The sequence below is a fragment of the Lagopus leucura genome, unplaced genomic scaffold, assembly GCF_019238085.1.
Source record: "Lagopus leucura isolate 7727_CA_CO unplaced genomic scaffold, USGS_WTPT01 131-10_obj-0_obj, whole genome shotgun sequence".
NCBI lineage: Eukaryota > Metazoa > Chordata > Aves > Galliformes > Phasianidae > Lagopus > Lagopus leucura.
The window spans coordinates 37,761-53,716 of NW_024968710.1; the positions used below are offsets into that span (position 1 = coordinate 37,761).

A 15,956-nucleotide genomic window follows, 5' to 3' on the forward strand; every position below is an offset into this window, starting at 1 on the left:
TTTCTGCTGCTGCTCCCGGCAGGACAGAGATCCCAGTACTTGACTCTCAGAAGATCTCTGGCATGTTCTCAAAGGAGAGAACCAATGCAAAAAGACAACCATGTGGTTCTGCTGTGATGCATTTCCTAAACTCTGCTTGTTGCTATTGGGTTTTTTTCTACTTTTTTGTTAGGAAAGGATGCATTTATTCTTCTGGCCTTTTATTCATCAGACACTTTGTTTTGTTTCAAACATTTAATCTGCCAGAGTTTGAGCGTTTGTTTGCTCACTTTGACAGCAACTTGAACGTTCAAATGAGCCTTTTTTTATGACACTTGCAATTTTTTTTGTCACCTTGTTTCTTTTCAGCTACAGGAATCTGCTGTTTTGGATGGGGGGGTTTTTGTCTTTTTTTTTTTTTTTTTTTTTTTTTTTTTTTTGCACATTCCTTTCCTTGGATTGTTCAGTCACACCAGCCAACATGCCTGAGGCCATTACAAGCACTCTTTGAACTGGGACTTCAGATCGTTCATTCTGTTGCAGGTCATTCTCCAGCTGCACTGTGAAGCAGAAGGATGTCTGTCTTGCTGTGACAGTTCCCTGTCTCTGTAAGGGTCACAGATGACCCATTAGAGCACTTACTGCTGTCACAGCTTCACTCATGTACAACATCCCCTTGTTCCTTTCCAACCTGCTGGGCAGCTGGTACTTTTTTTGTAGTGCTAGAATTGGAATCTGAACAGAGAGAATGTGATCTGTAGGGGTTTGGTGCAAGTAGGAGCTCATTTCCACGTATGCTGGAGCCTACTATAGTAGAACGTGATCAGGGAAAAGGAGATGATATGTATACTGCAGATGAGCAAGGAATTGCTCTGGTGCAAGGAGGATACTTTAAGAGGCCCCAGTGTGTTTGTGTGCAGGTGTATTTCCAGCCTGGTCCTGAGTGGTTGGCACTGGTCCTTTGCGAGCGCAGCTCTGAGTTGTATTCTGTGCTCCTGCCAGCCCTCCTTGAGTGCTGTCTTCCACTGTGTGCCCACAGTCAAAAAGTCAGTGTCTCAACAGACAAAGAGTCATCTTGACCTGCTGTTGAACAGGTTTATTTAGAACAACTTTTATTCCCTGCTAATGATGGGAGTGCAGACCCCATCCTGACATTATTTACATTGCAGAAGACGTAAATATTACACAAACAGTAGAAGAATTCAGGTGACAGGGAAGGAAGTTGCTGTGTGAGAGATAACTTGTAAGTGATAGTGCAAACATTTACTGCTTAACCCTATAGCCACGGTGGAGTTCAGAGCCACTGCATGGCACATGGAATTAAAACAGTGTCAGCCCAATCTGATGCACAGAGATCTCTTAACTCTTGCAGAGTAAAGCTGTACCTTTGGTTTAAGCGCCTTGAGGCTGATCAGTGACTGCTTATAATGAGCTTTGTATATTCAATTTTGCTGCCAGGGCTCTATCCAGGAGCCAACGGCCCACAGCAGTGCTTGTGATGGGTGGCAAACGTGTGGATTCATGTCTGACCTCACCCTGTGCCGAACTGTGGGTGGTTGTGCCATCAGCATCTGTTTAGAGGAGGCTGTAATCAGTTCCCTGAATCGCCCAAAGGTGCTTTTTGGTGGCCTCGTGTATGTTAATTGGGCCCTCAAACAGAGTGATGATTTGGCAGAAATTTTGCTGCTCTTCATGATCTGAAAACTTTAGTTAGTAATTAATGTCTCCAGGATTACAAGTGCGCTGGTTATTCTAGCAGCCTGAGGTTAAACCACAGAGCTTTGGTAGTTTTTTTTCTGATTCACTACACAAACCAGTGTTTAGAGAGGGGAATTAAATAGTAAAGACTGAAGTAAATGAAGTAGTGCATCAGAACTGCATTCCTTTCAGCAGATTTGAGGAGCGTATGCATCAGTCTCCAGCTGGTCACCTCCAGGAATGTCTTCATTGCTGTGAATGGTTTACTGTACTGTTAGATCCATGAGCTCTGAATCATTCTGGACAGAAACAGGAGGTAAAGAGAATTAAGAAAAAGCTACTGGTGAGCACATGCAGATTTTTTTCCCCCCCTTTTTTGAGTATTTTTTTGGCTCATCTTACTTATGGGAAGAACCACCAACACAGGCATGGTAAGCAAGATGCCAAAATGTCACGCTTTCCAGCTGTATCCATAGGCATCATTTCTTTTGTACCATTCTGGTCTTTCCCTGCTACCCACAGCCCCTCTCTGCGTAATATTCGCACAGGTCTCTTCACACTGCTTCATAATATGCTGACTATGGGTAGGCAGGCTTAATTTCTGAGACAAAGGAATAAGATGGGCTTGCTGCATAACGGAAAACACATTTGTGTGAATGAAGATGATAGCAGCAATGGCCTATCTGGGGACACTCAGTCCCACAGGGCTGTCAAGGTTTAGAGCATATTTCTAGTTTCAGATGATTAATTTTAGTACTGGGGAGTACAGAACATTGTGAGGCTTCATTTCCCATTCAGTGCACTGAGAGGGAAAACCTGAAATGTTCTGGACATCTAAAGGTAGGTTCTGCTCCCTGGGAGAATTTTGTTTGCTTCTGCCATGGCCTTGATACTCAATGCCTCAGCTTTATGAGGTTGCTTATGGCTGCTGTGAGTCTGTTCCCAGCTGCACCAGTGGGCACTGGAGTTCTGCTGGGTTTGCTGATAGATCTGCAGTAAGAGCTGTGCCTGTGGGTGAGCGCTGGAGCAGTCAAACCAGCTGGTGTTCTGGGGAAACATGTGCCTGGGTCTTCACAGCACTGACGGTATCTGTTCAGTCTAATGGGTCTTTTGATATTTAACAAAACTCATTGGGAGTTTTTTCCCCTGAAATTGCAACAGATGCTCTGTCCTTTGTGAACAGCAGCAGCAGCTGACTTTGCCAAGGCAGAATCTTCCAGCCATGTGCTGGGTGCTGTGCTTACAGAATTGCACAGGGGATGGTACTCACCAGAGCATGGGGAGACGAAAAAGGGAAAAATATTTACATGAACTTAGCCAGGGTGCTGGGAAACCCCTCTAACCGAGTGTTGGTCATATCCTGAGGCCTGTGAAAGAACAGAGTAGGATGAATGATGCCTTAACTGGGATCAAGATGATTTTTTTTCCCCCACTGCTATTTGGCTGAACTCTGGATGTGAGGAGGCAGCGTGGGGAGGTGCTGCTGAGCTTTAGATGTGAGAGGCAGCACAGGGAGGTGCTAGTGCTGCAGGCTGGCCAGAACTGTGCCTTACCTGCACCCCACCTGCCCAGGAGTGAGCTTGTGCATACAGGTAAGAGCTTTATTCTTTCCCTGGGTGTATCTGAAAGATAGCACCTGGTCCAGTAGCTTCACTACTGCTTCATGTTTGCCAGACAGCAAAAAGGGTCTTATTCCTGCAGCAAGCAGATAACAAGGTGGCTCCCGCCTACCTTTGATGCTGCAGCATGGCTCCCAAGAAGTCCCTCAGTATCATCTGCTGGTGGTAACGGCTGTCCATCAGGATGCTGTCTGACTGGCGCCTTGTCAGGAGCTCGTGCAGCCCTTCTCCTGGATTGCTCTCGCTGTTTCTGTCATGTGAAGACGAGAAACAGATCTGTGTGAGGTGCTTTCAGTCCCTTGCTCAGATGGCTCTGGCTGAGCAGCATGGCAGAGAGCCTGCTGGGCCTGGGGCTGTTCTGTTCTCCCTGAGAGAGCACAGCTGCATTTGCCCAGAGCTGGCTTGCACCTGCCTAGTTGGGCTTATCTATCTAAGCAAAGCTACCCTAGTGCTGATAGAATGGCAGTTTTCTATGTTCAAGCAGGCCTGGAACAACAGCATAATGATGGGTGTTTCCTTCCAGTGAATGATGGTTGCAGCTGTTAATCTGCAGAGGCTGCTGCTTGTTGCTCGTACGGTAGAGCTCTCAGCTGATGTGACACTGATAGGCTTGGAGGGAAGGATTAATTGGGCCACTTGATAATCGCTGTGATTAGAGGCATCTTAGAAGTGGGGATACAGAATGTCCTTTTGGGTGCAGCGCAGCAGGAAAGATTGCTTCTGTTGCAGCAGAAGGCAGCTATTTCTGCTACGTGCACAAAAATTTGTCAGCAAAGCATTGTCCCAAGGACAGCAGACCCCTCATGCCTTACCTGAGTCGCTTGCCAATGATGGTCTGTAAGAATTTGCGGGCAGAAATCTGCCCCAGGAATTTGCGGTAGTTGTCAGTGAATATGGCATCAGCATGGCGCTGCATCCTGGGGGGGAAGACAGAAAGAGGTGTGCTCAGCGAGCCCATGGTCAGCCTTCTGCTGCAGAGTGGGTGCTTCACATGTCTTAACAGACCAGATGTAACTGCTGAGCTCAGTGCCAGGTGAACGTACTGAATATTGAACTGAGTTAGTGGTGGAGGGTAAAACGACATGGGAGAGTTTGGCCCTGACAGGGTGGCATCCAGCAAAGCAAAATAAATCTTTTGATCGATATTTGTACACAACTAAGAAGTGCCAGCAAAGCAAAGATGACGTCAAGGAACAACGGGAAGAGGAAGAACCAGACTGGGAAAGGGCTGAGCTGGGAGTGGGAAGTTCCTGTGCTCTACAGCAGCACTGTGGTTTTGTGGGACACCCCTGTCCCAGACACAGGGTGAGCCTTGGGCAGTTCTCCAGCCTGTGCCTGGACACAAGCTACAGAAAATCCACAGGTTAGGGAAGCATAAACCATATGCATGGCCTTCAGTACTGCAAGGATGAATTATTTTTAAGACAACCAACCATCCCTTGTCTCTTGGTAGGAGAGGAAAGGAGAAGCTCTAATAGCCATGCTGTGGGTTTCCAGAGCTTGCTGAAAGACAGTGCTCCCTGCAGAAGTGCTGCAGCAGGGCTGAGAGGTGAGGTACAAACCTTTTCTCAGTGGGGTCTGTTAACAAACCCTCCTCATCCTGTTCCTCTGCTGAGGGACTATGGCTCTGCAGCAGGCTGTGGTCCAGGAGATGGAAGTTCACAGACTTGCCAGTAACAGGTCCTGGGCTGTACCTTCAAGAAAAACCCAAAGCATGCTGTGAAATGTGCTCAAATACCAGTCAGGGGTTGGTCATCTTGAGCATTACTCTGCATTCTGCTTTTTCTTTCTTTCTCCTTTTTCTTACCCTACCTTTTGATTTTGTACATCGCTCTCTCCAGTCAGAAACTGCCCTGAGGCAGTGAAAAGGCAATTGGTAAAGCTTCCCCGAATACGTTTTCTGAGCTTCCAGCAACGTCAAGCAAAACTCCAGCAATTATGGCATTGTCGTGCCACGGCTTTAGCACAAGTCTAAAGCATTTTCTATGAGACAATTACAAATCTACATTACAGAGCCCTATGCCCAGTTTTGTACATCCATCAATTTGTAATGGTAGGAAGTAATATTAACTTTTCACAGTTGGTAAGGAAATACTTGAAATATTAATTAGCAGCTGTTGAGTTCCCATACTGAATCTGCAGTTCTGATTTCAGTGCAGGTAGCTTTCAGGCACAAATTTCAGTAGGTGATGGAGCTGGTGGCGCTGGCTGCTCTGGAGATGGCTAGATTTCCCTTTATAGGATAGAGCATTCAATGCCAAAACCAATTGCTGGGCTGAAATATTCCACATTAAGTGTCTGACGTTGTGTCAGTCCTTGGGAAACTACCCATAAACTAGCAGCATTCCCAAAAAATTAAGCCAGAGTAAAGACATTTTCAGCAGTGGCTTTCAGAAGGTCTGGCAAGCTTCATTTGACATGTGCTTGTTTTGCACAAGGTCAGAGGTGAGGCGGAGAGTTACAGTATGGGTGAAACATTCAACATCTTACCTGAGAGCTGGGTAGAGAGGAAAGGAGATGGAGCTTGCAACTAAATGCAGGAACAGGAACAGGGTGGCCTTATCCAGCATCTTCCACCCTTTGGAGTCACCTGGAACATGGAGCAGTGACTCAGTGGCACAAGTTGCCCAGAGCAGCCTCCCCACCAGCCCGCATCACTGGACAACAACCACCATCGTGCTCCCTGTGACCCCTCCTGCCCAGCTATGCCCAGAGGAGCCCCCTCTCCACCAATAAGAGACACCTGTGCAGCTCTCAGGACTTAGGTGAAAGCAGGATGGACTGCACCACCAGTGTGTGCTGCACACAAACACTGCAGTGTTTTGCATCCTGAGGCTGGCTGTGTGTCCAGCATCCCCGATGGACGACTCAAAGCAAAGAATCGCCCAAGGTTGCACAGCACCAGCAGGTGAACTCAATCCTTTTGTTACTGGAAGCAAGAGATGGTGGGAGAATATTTCTGTTAACATCATTCCTCGGTTTTGATCAAAAGCAATTGATCTTTAGCTCAAAGAAGATTCTTTAAGAAAGCAGAATGTGGATGGAGATCTTTAAAACATGAAGTTTCCTTGTTCAGCTGTGTTATTTTACACAAGAAAAGGGCAGAAAGATGTTTGATCTCCATAAAAGAGAAAAGCTCATGTTTTTAGGGGGGAAGAAAAGAAACTTCCAAATGCTTAACAATACTTGCAACAAAAGCAGTTTCCAAGTGGAAAGGATCTGATTGGGTTTCTAATTTCCCCAGTGAACCTTCCAAGCAGTGGATTTTCTGGATGATGGTGGCAGGAAGCAGCTCTGATGGAAAATGTCAGCAGTGAGCACTGATTCATTGCACAGGTACAGCTGCCCACATTCAGCTGAGTGCAAACTGGACAGCATGGGGAAGTTTCTCTACGCACTGGTGTGCTGTGCGTGTGTGCAAGGGAGCATGCTGCTGAGAGCATGGAATTGTAACAGGACGAGGGGAGGTGTGCTGAGTGGCAGCCAATGGGCACAGAGGTGCACTATGAATTGGGGCTCCTTAGTGCAACCCTTCCTCATTCTGGACCCTGTTCAGTAGTGCCGACAGCCCCGATTTGAGCAGAGCTGGGTGTGGGAGGGCACCCTTCCTCCAAACCTGCTCTAAAGGAGGGCTTCACCCCTTGGATGGCCAAGGAATGCCCAGAAACAGCATAAGAGGTGACTGAGAAACACAGGGCTCTTGCTCTGGATTTCCATTAGTTTTCTATCTTTCACTTGAGCTTGGAAAAGCATGTCCCTCTCGTGCCTCTCTCCCTTAAATAGCTCAAATTCCAAATCAGAATTACTGATTACTCTATATGTGTTGGAGGGTACCAGGAGACCATGGCACCAGTATCTAAAGGACATGCCAACCAGAAGATGTATACAGTTCCAAGAAAAGCCACTATGTGAGCTGAGAAGTGAAATATTGATGTAAATGAGAAGAAAGTCTCACATCATGTTGTCCACTTCCCTTTTTTTCTTCCTAGGATGCAGCCTTGATTGCCTGTGCTGGATTTTCCCCCAGAGCCACTTTTTGTCCCTTTGAGATTCTTTCTTCTTTCTCTGCTTTTCGTGTGATTATTTTGTTTTGTTTCACCTTCCCATCTTGCTTTGCCTTTTCTCCCCTTGCTGCCATCAGCCTCTCATCCCTTCAGCTTTTTTGGGTATGTCTGCCTCCTCTGGGAAGGAGCCTAAAGCCTTTCATCCTCTCCTCACAAGTGCCTGCTGTTTCAGAAAAGAGGATTTAAGCATCACCCTGCACATGGGCAGATGACAGCTCTGCAAAGCTGTGACACCTTCACATTCTCCCGAGGTGAGAATTTTGCCTTTCTTTTCTGCTCTGGCAGCATGTGGATAAAAATGATTAATAAATTCCGCTTTAAGATGAAGAGCTTTTAGCACCATTCCAACAGCTAAAGCACAGTAGCTCCGTTCCATCCTGTGCAGTGTTAACACAGCGGCGTTTGTGAGAATGATGTTGGGAGAGATTGATGACTATGACTCCCAAAATCTTACCTGATCGGTCTCAAAAATACCACTGCAGAGATGAAACGGAGGTTCTATTGCGCCTGCTGGTTTGTGAAGTTCAGACTTTTACACCAGGATTTCTGCTTTTCTAGCACCATATTTCATTTGAAGGGGCTCACTGCCTCACAGCTGGCTCCATGTTACTGGAACACGCTGTTGCATTCCTGCTCACACTTCGTTTGGGCACAAACACAACTTTGCTGATTGGTGAGTAGAATGGCATCCATTTTTCGAAAGGAATTTGCACGGATGTAGCAAAAGAAGGAATCTCTGCTTCGTTTAGTAACTGCTCGGCAGTTTTACAAGGCTCCCCTGTATTATTACCGTACTGCTTTGTCCTTATCCAATAGTTCAGTTACTGTTTCCTTCTCTAACTTCAAACAACAGAATCCTGTGTGATACAAAGGGTGTTACATCCAGCAAAGCTAATTACCAGTGCGAGCTTAGATTGCAATTCAGTGTAGTTTAATTGCCTTTGATTTCCAAATAGGAATTATCTTGCTGAACCCACATGCAGAGACCCGTACTTACCGTTCCCTCAAAACGAGCCCTTCCTGGATCAGCTCCTGCTCCGATGTGTCTGCAACAGGGGAACGACTTCTCCTCCGTCTGTGCGCGCTGCGGAGCCGTCCCCTGCACCAACCCCAGGCCCCCGGTGAGCAGGGAGCGCACTGAGATCTGCCCCCAGCTGTCCTCTGCCTGCCGGGGAGGTGCGCTCCTCCTCTTATACCTGTGCTCCTCTGGAGTCCTGTGGGCTTCTGCGCGTCACAGCATCAATTATCCCCATGGGATTCAAAGGCTGTGTTTAGCATCCTCTTTTTTGCGTGTGTTCAGGGAGGTTGTGGGGAAGGGGTATGACTGAGGCTTAGGGCTGTTTGCATGTCTTTATCATTCAGAGAGGGAAAAGCAAATAACAACAATGATAATCTGGCAGAGTAATTGACAAATTTGCTTTGTAAAGTAAACTTATCTTTCCTTTTGCAATTGCATTTCTTCCTCCTACCCAACAATAAAAGAGAGTTAACCATTAATATTTCCTCACGCTGCCTACTGGGGGGGGTTCTCTTTGCTATTTTCTTTTTCTTTGATTATGACCGTTTTCCTCCTTCTCCTTTGTCACTCACATCTGCTAGCACCAGCGGGGCAGTTCATGCTTCAGTCCCTCACAAACACAGCAGCTTCACATCAGGCTCACAGCAGCTGGGAAGCCCTGCTCTGCTTGTGTGCTCTGCCAAAAGGCAGATGTCTTCCCTGGAGGGCTGCATGCTGGCAGCTGCTGTCACTGCTGGAGCAAGGAGTGAAAGCCCCCCTTAAAAAGGACACATAGCTGGGGCACTGGGAAGGCTGGGGCCATTCAAAGGAGGTGAAAAGCATGACTTCTGCCTGTTTTCAGTGCTGACTTTACAATGCACAGAACTGATAGAAACCCAGATCTTCCCATCTTGGGGCTTGCACGCCTTGGTGCTGGGTGGAAGTGTCAGCAGTGAGTGACTCATCTCTGCCTACTGCAGGATGCCATCACCTTGCACTCAGTGCAGCTGCTGCTGGCAGAGGCCAAGTGCAGGGAAGAGCAATGCAGCTGGAATGTGCAGGAGATTCAAGTGGTCAGTGTTGGTCCAACTCCACTTCCCCTTTGCTTCTTGCAAAGCAATTGGCAATGTCACTGCAGCTTGCTTCTTAGTGGAGCAGTAACTGGAAGGTCTTGATAAGCAGTAACCCAGTGGACAGAGAGGTGTGAGCGAGCTCAGCATGCCAAATCTACAAAGGATTAAACAACAGCCACTCTGTACCTAGACCGTAACCTCCAGTTTTGACATGCTCTGAGGGCTCACATTCCCTTTGGTGTAAATCAGTGCCAGGCAACTTCCCTAAGAGATCAAGAAGGGTTGAAAGGAGCAAAGCAGGAGCTGGAGTTGGCCCTCAAGTAAGCAGCTGACCAGAGGACTTCCGAGATAATTCAAAAGCAAAACAGCTCCACAAAGAGAAGTGAGAGCTGCTGCTTCCCTTACAGCTGTGAGAAGCGGCATCAGCCTGCCCAGGGGGAGAGGGTCTGCTGTAAGACCAGGCAGACAGATGTGCATCATCCTTACTCTGGACACTGGAGAAAGGTATTCTTGGATAGCACAGAGCAGGGTTTTCCAAAACTGCTGTACTGATGCACGCTCCTGTGCCCTGTTTCTGCAACTGGAAAAGGATTTTTGTCTGTATTTTTGAAACAATCTGTTCACATTCTCTCATGTGTGAGGCCAGGTGCACCAATTTTTCAGCATGGCTTATTTTTCTTCCACTGTCTTGGTGCCACACCAGCTGCACAGATGAATCAGCCCACGCCGTTAAACCAGTTGAGAGCCGATGCTGCTCCAAGATATTATCCTACAGATTGTCTCTGAGCTAATTCTCGATCTGCCTGGCCCACTGCCTTACACAGAGCTGCTGTAAGATACAGGGCAATATCTCTCAGTTCAAAGGGAATCAGTCGATAATTGACTCTTTTATAGCTGCCTGCTGCCCACCTTGGGTTATGAGAGCTATAATCTGCATTTGTATCTTAAGTGAGCTGCTGTCAAAGAAGGCCATGTAAAAATCTCTGTGGTGATAGGCGCTTCCCCGTTCTGCCTGGACTGGGCTTCTGTCATGCACAGCTGGACCCAAAAAGGCCTCGCAACAAAAAGCTCTTTGTGACCAGGTCAACTATGGGAGGCAGCAGAATTTTCTAAAAGCCCTCCAGGCTCCATTGGGTAGAAACAGCTTAGGAGTTCCCAAAGTATAAACAGAGCAGCTGTTCTGTCCCCAGGATTTCCTGTCTTGTTGCCTCCCACAGTGGATAGCTGCCTTTTTTCCTAGCCCTACATTGGTACAGAGCCACAGTCTATGGCCAAGTACAGGCCACCACGGGTATCTTTTGCTGGACTTTGGAGTCATGTCTGTGTAGATGTGACCATCCCGGGTGAAGCACAGGACAGGTAGCTGTATTTCACTGCTGGTCCTTTGCTGATGAAGGACACAATGTTAGGATCCTGCAGCAATTTCCCAGATATTGATTTCCTCTTCGCTTTACCTCCTCCAGACTGCATGCCATGCTTTAAAAAATCTCCCATCTGTTCCAGGTGCATAGCACACAGCTCCAGATAAGCTGAGCAGCGTGCAAAGTGGTCCTACTCACCTTGGGAGGCCGAACATAAGGACAGTAAGAAGTAACCCATCAAATGACAAGAAAGAAAATCATCCCCAGTTCTTCTCTGTCAAAAGCGTTTCTGCACTTCTCCAAAATGTCACAAGCCGTGGCTGCTGGCTCCCCGTTCCTTTTAGAACAAAACCAAGTGTTTCCTATGGTTTTCTTTCACTCGAGAAGTGTGGTGGTGACTAGTTTGCCACAAGTGCCCTAACGTTACATTAGTTGCACCGGACTGAGAAGATTGAGTTATATTTTTGGTCTAACTTTGCCACCTTACGGGTAGCATGGTACACGTTTTAGTTCAAGTGTCTTATCCCACATGGTTGACCAAAGGCACACTATAATTAAGTTACCATCAGTCATTTAATACATTGTCCATTATTCATGAAAACACAGAACTTTTTGTTCCAAACTTCTTTACAAAAATGCAATAATTTCCGTGGCAAGAAAGCAAACAAAATGAGATGAAAAAGACCAGGTTTAATCAGACTTATAATTACTTCTAAGGAAGAAATGGAGAACCCCAAATTGGAAGACTTGCCGTTAGAAAATTATGCAAGTCTTGGCTTCTCCATCTTGAAAGGATAAAATGTTGAGACGTGGATCTTCAGAGCCTCCAAAGCTGACCCTTTGAACACTAATAGATTTCCTGGGCAGAATTTTCCCTTGAGGAATTCAAATTGGTAGGAACCTGAATACAAACAATTATCAAAATTATCTCCTGAAAAAGGTCCTTCTGGAAGAGATCACAGTTTAGACTATGAAAATGAGTCTGAAGCAGGGGATCAGATTAAAAATAGCGAAAATAATTCCCTAATTCAAAATGTACAAGAATGTGCTATTAGAAAAGACTGTCTCAGAGAGTTAAAAGCCTGCTTGAAAAGCCTACTTAATCTTCAAACATCACCGCATCACCCAGACTACAATGGAACAAATGGCATCAGCCTGCAGGATCCGTATCTGTCAGAGGCCTGATGTGCTCTGTGGGTGCAAACCATTTATAGAGCCGGCACCTGTCTGGCTCTGTTTATCTCCTCGAAGAGCAGCAGGAGCATTTCAGCACTGCCCAAGTGAACTGCCAAGCCTTTCAGCCAGATGTCAGTATGTTACAGTCAGCTGAGAGTTACTGGCTCCTCAACTTCTAGCTCTAAATACCAGCTCCTTCCTCTTCCTCACTGGCAAACAGAGCTCAGATGCCAGCAGCGACCGCATCTTCGGTCTACCACTATCATTTCATTTGGAAAGGAGCCTTGTCTGGAAGGTTACACAGGACAGGACAGTACAACTAAAGTCAAGAAACAAGGGGAGCTGGCGTTAATTCTACCCCTGTCCCTGGTTCGTGGTGCTCAGGTGCACTGAGCTCCCTCGGCTGCTGATGCCTCTCCTGAGGACCCTGTGTTCCAAACACTGATTTGAAAGCTTCTGCTGAAAAAAAAAGGGTTTGAGTAAGATGTGTTACTGATATCAAAAAAGTAAAGTGGTTTACAGAGTGGGAGTGAGGAATGCTTTGCTTCCGGTAAGGATTGGAAGGGAAAAAAAAAAGAAAAAGAAGGAAACAAAAAAAAAGAAAAAAAAAAAAAAGAAAAAGAAAAAAAAGAAAAAAAACATCAACCAGAAGTAATTAGACTCATCTTTTCTTGCATGAATAATAATATACAACCTGAGGATGAAAAGGTATCAGTGCACAAGCTCATGGTGTTTGCGCAGTAAGTGGTCTTGCTGCTGAGACTTGTAGGGAATATTGCAATGCAAACCACAGAAGAAAGTTATAAAGATAAAAAAGCTGAGGATGATTTGAATTCAGAGGAAGACTTCACATCTGAGCTCTGTCTGCTTAGAATTATGTGCTGACACAATTGCCATTTCTGCTTGCTGAACCAATGTTAGCTTTGAAACCCACTCAGATTTCAGAGGCTTTGGAAAGTAATTCAACCAGCCTACACCTTCAAATGGCTGTCCTTTTTATCATCTCAAAATCAGTGCAAATGCATGGCTTGGTGTGGAGCAGGTGAAAGGCGTGCAGCTGGAGCGGGCTGATGGCACCACCTGCTTGCAGTTCAAAGGTGGCATCTCTTGCACAGATCCTGGCAATGCTGCCATGTTACAAGATCTGCGGGAGGCTGGTGGTGGAGGGATTCGGTAGGAGCAGTAAAAAAAGATGAAAATTTCAGCTGTTTATTTCTTCTTAAAATAGGTACAGCCATTTCTGCTGGTGGAGAGGAGGACAAAGGAAAAGCTTTAACCAGGAAGGTGTACAGGGCAGTTTGCAGTCTAAATGCATAATTTCCTGTTGGTCTTCAGCCTTCAAACCACAAGGTTTGTAAAGGTAAATGGAGAGTGGCACGACCCAGTTCAGGTACTGGTAGTACTGGAAGTAATTTAACTTGGCCACACTAACCAAACTGATAGAATCTCACTTGGCATTCACTTTCACAAGACTTACACCTCTGTCCTCTGTGCATTCGTGTCCTAAGTTGGCTGTGATAGGATGGTGAAAGGATTTATTGCCCTTCCGGAGCTCTGGGTTGATCCATTCGCCATCTTGTGTACAGAAAGCACTGCCAATTATTTACCGAGAATAATTATGCCACAGGAAATCCTTAGTGAAGTGCCATAGACCTCTATAACTCACAAGTATATAGATACTCCAGTAGGTTGTAGAATTTTATACATTCAACACAAAAAAAAAAAAAAAAAAAAAAAAAAGGATTAAAGGATCGAAATGCAAATAATGAAACCTTAAAAACTGAATCACTTAATACGCACAGGATTCAAGTGCTTGGTAAGAGTGCAGAAAATTCTCTTAATATAAAGACTACACCTTATCACTAAAAGAAAGGAAAAACAAAAGGAAAAAAGAAAGTAAACAAAAGGGAAATGAAGGGAAAGGGAAGGTGAAAAAAAAAAAAGGATGAGAAAGGCAAAGAGAAAATAAAAGAGAAAAAACTATTCCCGAGGGGAATCCGGCAGCGGACCCCGCCAGCTGCCCCTCCGCCTCCTCCAGGCCCCGGGCCGCCCTCAGCAACGTGACGCCGCAGGCGGTTGGTAGGGCCGGGGCAGGAAGTGGTTCCTGGCGGCGGAGAGCACTTCCGGGGCAGCGCGGCATGGCGGCGCCGGGCCGGTGAGCGGGGCCGGGAGGAGCGGGCTGTGTGCTGGGAACGGGGTCGGGCCTCGGTGCGGGGGCATGGAGGGGCGCTCGGGGGAGGAGCTGGCGGTGCTGCCGGCACGCAGAGGCGATGCGTGCGGCGCCGGCGAGTGGTGCGGGGTCGGGGGGCAGCTTCCTCTCAGGGAAGGCCGTGCGAGTGCGGAGCTGTGTTGGTGTTTGGGGCGTGTGAAGGAGGAGGCCCCGTAGGGCCGAGTTGTCGCCAGCAAAGCCCGGGCGGGCAGTGGAGCAAGGCGCCCGGGTGCTGTGTTGGCCGGAGGGTGCGGAGCTGGCAGAAGGTTTGTGAAGATGTGCTTCGTCTGGACGTCCGTTGTCGGGACGAGGCAGGGCTGCAGTTGTGTGTGATTGTGTTTGTTGCTTGGGACAACTGCTGCCTTAGTAGGCTGGGGGGGAGGGAGAGGGAGATTTTCAGACTGCCATCAGTCAGGAGCACGGCACGTTTCTGCCTGCTTTGCTCATGCTGTTGTGTGGGTCCCCGCGAAGCATGGGTGAGCCAGGGTGGCCCCGTGTGTGTGTGCCAGCATTGTGCGCGGATGTGGAACGGAGTCAGAGTGATTGTAATGAGAATGCAGCTGGCCGTATTGATTGTAGGGAATGGTTGAATCCCCAGCCGTGAGGAGCAAGAAGAGGCGCTGGATGCTAAGGTGGAAAGCGGAGCTTGTGTGTGCCAGGAGGCAGGCGTGGTGAGGTGCGCTTTGGAGCGTGCTGTTGTTGGCGCTGGGCTCGGGAGGCCCCTGAACATGGCGCTGTGTGCTGCGTGTCCCAGCCCCAAGAGATTCCCGTGTGGAAGAAGGGAGAGGATGAAGGAGGCCGAGGGCCCTTTTCTCGGGGCCGGCTCCTCTGTGGCCTCTTGCTTGCCGGAGAGAAGGGCTGCCCGCTGGGCACAGGGAGCGCCTTCTAGCTGCCGTCCCGTGCCCTGTCCTGCAGCCCCCTCCTCATGCTATGTGGAACGCCATTGCCAGCAGTGCGGCTGCCATTTTAGAACCTTCGCCGCATCACAGCCGTCACCTTGGTCACCGCTGCCCCGGCCAACGCACTCGCCTCTGTGAGCTCTGTCAGCCATGGCAGGAGCAAAGAGAGCGAGGGGCACAATTTGCCCTATTTTAAATGGGAAGAGGGAGCTTGGCTTCCCAGAGGCGAAGAGGAGGAGGGGGGCCGCCTTTAAGATCAAGCGGAGGAGGGGGCAGCGATTCCGTTTCCATCGCGCCTGGACCAGCGCTGTGACCACCTCCGTGGAGCCCATGGAGGTGGATCCACCTCTGGATGAGCCCATGGAGGTGGATCCACCTCCAGAAGAGCCCATGGAGGTGGATCCGCCTGCGGCTCAGCTGGCCTGGCACCACACCACCGTGCCAGGCCCCGCATCGGCGCCGTCCCTCCACCGCCGCTGGTCCAGGCGCTCGGCTCCCTACCCGCTGCGCGGCCCCCGCCCCCAGCATTAGCTGGGTGGCATGAGTTACCATCTGCTCCTCCTCCGAGCCTCCTGTGGAGCCAAGTTCTCCTCTTCCCATTTAAATGCTGCGGGAGTTATAGTTTAGTTGTTGTTTTTCTCGTTGCTTTTAGTGTTAAGTTTAGTGTTAGTGTTAGGAGTAGGTTATTGTTCATGTTTTAGAGTTAGGCATAGGTTACTTGTAATCTTTTAGTGTTAGGCATAGGTTCCTGTTCTTATGTTAGAGTTAGGCGTAGGTTACTTGTAGTCTTTTAGTGTTAGGCATAGGTTCCTGTTCTTATGTTAGAGTTAGGCGTAGGTTACTTGTAGTCTTTTAGTGTTAGGCATAGGTTCCTGTTCTTA

At 47.9% G+C, this 15,956-nt stretch overlaps 1 protein-coding gene and 1 long non-coding RNA gene across 2 annotated transcripts; one reads left to right on the forward strand and one right to left on the reverse strand.

Annotated features, from left to right (window-relative positions):
- Window positions 1–1,054: 1,054 nt before the first annotated feature.
- Window positions 1,055–8,880, reverse strand: GHRH (growth hormone releasing hormone). Its single transcript, XM_042894683.1, has 7 exons — window positions 8,358–8,880; window positions 5,787–5,886; window positions 4,859–4,990; window positions 4,109–4,213; window positions 3,409–3,546; window positions 2,948–3,044; window positions 1,055–1,976 (listed from the first exon to the last, which is right to left on the reverse strand). The coding sequence occupies exons 2-6, from the start codon at window positions 5,864–5,866 to the stop codon at window positions 2,981–2,983; spliced, it is 519 nt and encodes a 172-aa protein (XP_042750617.1). The 5' UTR covers window positions 5,867–5,886; window positions 8,358–8,880; the 3' UTR covers window positions 1,055–1,976; window positions 2,948–2,980.
- Window positions 8,881–13,959: 5,079 nt separating this feature from the next.
- On the forward strand, window positions 13,960–15,864 carry LOC122193797. Its single transcript, XR_006182977.1, has 2 exons — window positions 13,960–14,122; window positions 14,756–15,864. It is a non-coding gene; the product is annotated as an uncharacterized LOC122193797 (long non-coding RNA).
- The last annotated feature ends 92 nt before the right edge of the window (window positions 15,865–15,956 follow it).

Bases quoted from the DNA above. Each gene is read 5' to 3' on its own strand.
- GHRH (XM_042894683.1), bottom strand. From the start codon at position 5,866: ATGCTGGATAAGGCCACCCTGTTCCTGTTCCTGCATTTAGTTGCAAGC. The intron at 4,214-4,858 runs GTTTGTACCTCA...CTTCCCCCCCAG, and splicing joins ACAGACCCCACTGAGAAAAG to GATGCAGCGCCATGCTGATG. The intron at 3,045-3,408 runs GTAGGCGGGAGC...GTTCTTTCACAG, and splicing joins GCCATGCTGCAGCATCAAAG to GCCTCAGGATATGACCAACA.